Raw genomic sequence first — 5,975 nt, 5'->3', positions numbered from 1 at the left:
ATTGTGATGGTAGTGATGGTGGTGATGGTGGTGGTGGTGGTGATGGTAATCATGATGATGGTGGTGATAGTGATGGTGATGATGATGATGATGGTGATGAAGGTGGCGTTGGGGTGTGTGTGTGTGTGTGTGTGTGTGTGTGTATGTATGTGTCTTCAGACCCTGGCGGCTGGTGGTGCTGGAAAATGAAAGGATGGAGTCAAATAAGGTAGCTCATTGAAGGTCTTTAAGCAATAAAGGATCGCATTTTATATTTAGAAAGATCACTCTAACATCATTGTTAAAAAAATTAAGTATTGTAGGAGGTAGGACTGGAGAGAAGGATACCAAGTAGGAGACTACTATGCGAGTCTGGGCTGGAGGCGATGTGAGTTTTAGCTGCAGGGGAGGCAGTAAGGAGGCAAGAAGGACCAAATGCAAGGGGGTCTAAGTCAGTGTGAGGGGCTGGATGAAGATAATAAGGGGTGCAGGAGTCCAGGCCGACTCCCCAGTTTCTGGCTTGGATGACAACTCAGATGGTGCAGTCATTCAGTAAAACAGGGAACACAGAAGAGGAGTAGATTTTGAGGGTAAAGATTAGTTCATTTTGGGATATTCCAAAGCTTAATGTCTCTAGGGAATTACATCCATAGGGAGGTGTTGGGTGGAGTTGAGTCTGTGGACCAGGTGCTAGGAAGAGACAGACATTTGGGAGTCAGCAGCAGCGGGTGGAAGTAGAAAAAGGAGGAGGAGGGAAATCACCAAGGAGGGTCTCTAGAGGGAAGAGGAGGCAAACAGGGCTAGAACCCAGAGCCCTGAGCCCTGAGGGTCAGGAACAAGGGAGGGGGAATGAGTGAGAAGAGGACAGGGCTCCCATGCCCATGTGTGCAGGAGAGCAGCTGGAGGTGGGCACAGGTTCAAGTGAGCCTACAGGCAACGCATTTGGAAGCTGAGAGTTTATGCCTGTGAGTTATGATTTTCTTGGTAAGTATGGAGGTGAAGCCATGAGAAACAGAACAGGTTGAGTTTAAAAGCAGGGTCACATGAAACCTCTTTCTTGCAGGTGTTGGCTTAGGAGTGGTCCTATCATGTCCCCGTGTTTCCTCCACCTGCTAGGCTGCACTGTCTCTGTGCTGCCCTCCACACACTCAGAAGCTTTTTGGATTCTGACTTGAGAGTGGTTTGCAAGAACACCCTCTCTTCCCTCTAATCCAGAATTCTGCCTCCTGGTGCTTCTGAACTACCTTTGCTGCCAGTCTCTAGGTCCCATGTTTGAGCAGCTGACCATTCCTCAAGTTAATGTAAGTCTTCTCACATCTACTGATAAAGGACATTTTCAACCTTTACTGTCCATGGGCCTTGTCCCTGGGCTTCCAGGGAAGCTGTTCTTTAACGTTTACCAAGGTCAGAATGGTTTCACCAAACTTCAAAGCATGGGCTCATTTCTGTGCTGAACACACATTGTACATCTGTGTACATATAGCAAATAACCTAAAAGAAACATTTCAAACTAATGAAAGAGTAAAAAATCTCCCTTAGTTCCCATATCTCCCAAGCCTGCAACCTTGCATATACTAAAAGCATAAGACAAGTTTGTAATCTTCTGGGATGTCCTTCCTCATGATAATTTGTAAGTCTCGATGTCACAAAACACATGTAGGACCCTGTGTTAACACATTCCCTTCCTGAGCTCTCTACCTCTTGTGAAGATTGTGTATCCCAGGCAGCTGTCCTCACTTGGGCTCGGATAAAACTCTCTTCCTTTTTTAAAAGAAATTCTAAAACGTTTGTTCATTTGGCATTGACACTGCGACCAACCGAGGCCTCTGGGGTCATGCAGCACCCCAGACATTTACCGTTCCGTTGCTCTGTCTCTAAGCAGACCGACTCGACTTCTTTTCTTCTTCCAGTTTTATTGAGAGATGCATTTGACATGTAACATTGTGTAACTTGAAAGTGCACAACCTGTGGATGATGTACGATCACCACCATGGCGTCAGCTAGGACTTCTAGGACACCACGTGATTACCATCCTTGTGTGGTGAGCACATGTCAGACTTACTTGCAGCCACTTTCAAGTATATGACACGGTGTTAACTGTAAGCATCGTGTTGTACATTATACCCGGAGCTTACTCATAACTAGAAGTCTGTACCCTTTGACCAACATCTCCCCTTTTCCATCCCCCACCCCCATGCTGGTAGCCATCTTTCTGTTCTCTGTATGGGTTCAGCTTTTCTAGATTCCATATGTAAGTGAGATCATAAAGTATTTGTCTTTATCTGCCTGACTTGTTTTACTTAACATAATGCCCTTAAGGTCCATCCATGTTGTTGCAAATGTCAGGATTTCCTTCTTTCTCACAGCTAAGTAATAGTCCACTTGGGATAAATGGATACATATATAGGAAACATAAAATCTATTTATTTACATATGTATTTATACATGATATATCATATATTATGTAAATATATATTATATATGTATATTATATACATATATGAATGGAATATATAAAGAAAATGTGTATTATATATATATTTATTTTATATGTATTATATATAATATACATATATGTAAGAAGATGTGATATATATATATCCATTCATTCCATTCATTTGTTGACTGACAGTTTGTTTCCATATCTTAGCTATTTTGAATAATGCTGCAATGAACATGGGAGTGCAGATTTCTCTTTGACATACTAATTTTAATTTCTTTGGATTTATACCCAGAAGTGGAATTTCTGGATCATATGGTAGTTCAATGTTTAATTTTTTAAGGTTTAATTTTTAAATAATCTCTTAACCAACATGGGGCTTGAACTCACAATCCCAAGATCAAGAGTCACATGCTTCACCCACTGAGCCAGCCAAGTGCCCTCAGTGTTTCATTTTTTTGAGGAACCTCCATACTGTTTTGTGTACCAATTTACATTCCTTTCAACAGTTCATAAGTGTTCCCTTTGTCCACTTCCTTGCCAACACTTATTATTTATTTATTTTTTGCAGTATAGTTGACATACAATGTTATATTAGTTTCAGGTGTGCAACAGTGATTGAAAAATTTTACATATTACTCAATGCTCGCCACGTTAAGTGTAGTCACCAATGTTATGACAATATTATTGGCTCTATGTCCTATGCTGTACTTTTCATCTCTGTGACTCATTTATTTTATAATGAAAAGTTTATGCCTCTTAACCCCCGTCACCTATTTTGCCCACCCACGCCCCCTTTCCTTCTTGCAACCACCAGTTTGGTCTCTGTATTTATGAGTCTGTTTCTGATTTTTCGTTTGCTTGCTTTGTTTCTTAGATTTCACATATGAGTGAAATCATCTGGTGTAGAAAACAAAAACACCAATTCAAAAATAAGGATGCAGTCATGTGTTTCCTGAAGCATTCAGAACTCTGCCCATTTTTTAAACGACGTGGATGGAACTGGAGAGTGTTATGCTGAGCGAAATAAGTCAAACAGAGAAAGACATGTATCATATGACCTCACTGATATGAGGAATTCTTAATCTCAGGAAACAAACTGAGGGTTGCTGGAGTGGTGGGGGGTGGGAGGGATAGGGCGGCTGGGTGATAGATATTGGGGAGGGTATATGCTATGGTGAGCACTGTGAATTGTGCAAGACTGTTGAATCACAGATCTGTACCTCTGAAAGAAATAATACATTATATGTTAAAAAAAAAGAAGAGGAAGATAGCAGAAGGGGAAGAAAGAAGGGGGGGAAATCAGAGGGGGAGATGAACCATGAGAGACAATGGACTTTGAAAAACAAACTGAGGGTTCTGGAGGGGAGGGGGTGGGAGGATGGGTTAGTCTGGTGATGGGTTTTTTTTTTTTTTTTTAATTTTATTTATTTATTTGACAGAGAGAGACAGCGAGAGAGGGAACACAAGCAGGGGGAGTGGCAGAGGGAGAAGCAGGCTTCCCACAGAGCAGGGAGCCGGATGTGGGACTCGATCCAGGGACTCCAGGATCATGACCTGAGCCGAAGGCAGTCGCTTAACCAACTGAGCCACCCAGGTGCCCTGGTGATGGGTATTAAAGAGGGCATGTTCTGCATGGAGCACTGGGTGTTATAGGCAAATAATGAATCATGGAACACTACATCAAAAACTAATGATGTAATGTATGGTGACTAACATAACATAATAAAAAAAAGAACTCTGCCCATTTTTTAATTGGATTGTTTGTAATTTTGCTATTGAGTTAAATGAGTTCTTTATGTGTTTTGGATATCAACCCTTACTGATATATGATTTATGGATATTTTCTCTCATTCAGTAGGTTGCCTTTCTTTGTGTTGATGGTTTCTTTTGCTGTGCAGAAATTTCTTAGTTTGATGTAGTCCCACTTATTAATTTTTACTTTTGTGGCTTATGCTTTTGATGTCTTATCCAAAAAATCTCTGCCAAGACCAATGTCAAGTTGCTTTTCCTGATTTCTTCCAGTTTTATGGTATCAGTTCTTTAAGTCTTTAAACCATTCTTGTGAGTTTTGTAAGATAGGATCCAATCTCATTCATCTGCATGTGGTTACCCATTTTCCTGACACCATTTATTGAAGAGGCTATCCTTTCTCCATTGAGTCTTCTTGGCTGCCTTGTCAAATATTAGTTGACTGTGTATGAGGGTGTTTATTTCTGGGATCTTGATTCTTTCCATTGGTCTATGTGTCTATTTGTCTGTTTGATTATAGCTTTGTAGTTGGTAAAGGAAATTTTCAACTTTTCATGTCTGTGGGCCCTGCTCCTGGGCTCCCAGGGAAGCTGTTCTTTAACGTTTACCAAGGTCAGAATGACTTGGCAAAACCTCAAAGCATGGGCTCTATTTCTGCCCCAAGCCCACACATTATAGGTCTGCTTGTTAAAGAAAACAACCAAAAAGCATTCTGAACACAAAAGATAAGAAAAAGGAAGAAACTTCCCTGGTTTCCATAAGATTAAAGTCATACAGCCCTGCATATACTAGAAGCTTAAGATAAGGTCTGCCACTTTCTGAAATGTCCTTTGTTTTGATTTGTAACTATTTAATGTAAAAAAAAAATGTATATAATCCTACACCAAATCTTCCTTTCCTGAAGCACTCTCTTCTTTGTGAAGATTGTGTATCCTGGGTAGCTGCCCTAACTTGGGCTTAAATACAACAAATAAAAAAATAAAAGTGGGGGTGGGAGAGAGTAATGAGCTTTTAGTTGTTAAGATTCTTACTCATGCTTTTAAAAATATTTTAATTTCTTTGCCTATTAACAAGATTGAGCATCTTAAAATATATCATTAGCTCTTTCTTTTCCCCCTCTGTGTATTTTCTGGCATGTAGTAAATATTCAGTAACTATTTTTAATAGCTTATTGACTATCCATTTATATCACACCCATTTGTTTTATGGGTTTTTCATCTTAACTCTGTGCAGTTGGTACCTTGTGTTGCATTCGCCAAATACAAAGCATTGATTTCTATTTGGATAAGAGCAATTTAGACAATTGGATTCAAGGTTCTAAGTAATCATGAATCTATTCACCTGTCAATAATATACAAGAAGTATACTATTAGTGCTACTTTTTTTCTTTAATTAAAACAAGAAAGTTGAAATTGTTTTATTTGTAATAAAAAAAGGTCTTAGTTTTTTTTTTTCTAAGGCATGTGCCTGCTTGAGTAGGGTTATAAGGTATGTATGGTTGTGCTAGTTTTTACCATAATAAATCAGTCTTTTTGTCCAGTTTAGTTGTTGAATGCTAGTTGAGTGAATCTTTACTTTGGGGACTGCCAATTTGTAAATTGTTGCTAGATTCTGAAGGAGGAATGAGCAACATAAACTTGTCATTATTCTCAGAGCTGATTAGACCTTTTTTTTTTAAGATTAATTTATTTATTTTAGAGAGAGAGAGCATTTACGAGTGGGGGGAAAGGAGGAGCAGAGGGAGAGAAAGAGAAAATCTCAAGCAGGTTCCATGCTCAGCATGGAACCCAATGGGCGGCTCGAT

The 5,975-nt window shown here is 39.7% G+C and overlaps 1 protein-coding gene across 1 annotated transcript in view; it reads left to right on the top strand.

Annotated features, from left to right (window-relative positions):
* CUNH6orf118 (chromosome unknown C6orf118 homolog) overlaps positions 1-2,200 on the top strand; it is a 43,087-nt gene extending 40,887 nt beyond the window's left edge. The window contains exon 10 of the mRNA XM_034992029.1: positions 1,890-2,200. Within this exon, the coding sequence (XP_034847920.1) occupies positions 1,890-1,911 (22 nt within the window). The 3' untranslated portion in view covers positions 1,912-2,200. The remainder of the gene's footprint in view (positions 1-1,889) is intronic.
* Positions 2,201-5,975: the final 3,775 nt, after the last annotated feature.

This window comes from Mirounga leonina, unplaced genomic scaffold, assembly GCF_011800145.1.
Source record: "Mirounga leonina isolate KUSES-001 unplaced genomic scaffold, KU_Mleo_1.0 Mir_54, whole genome shotgun sequence".
Lineage (NCBI taxonomy): Eukaryota > Metazoa > Chordata > Mammalia > Carnivora > Phocidae > Mirounga > Mirounga leonina.
Note: the sequence above shows the minus strand (reverse complement) of the source record. Positions and strands in the feature narration are given on the sequence as shown.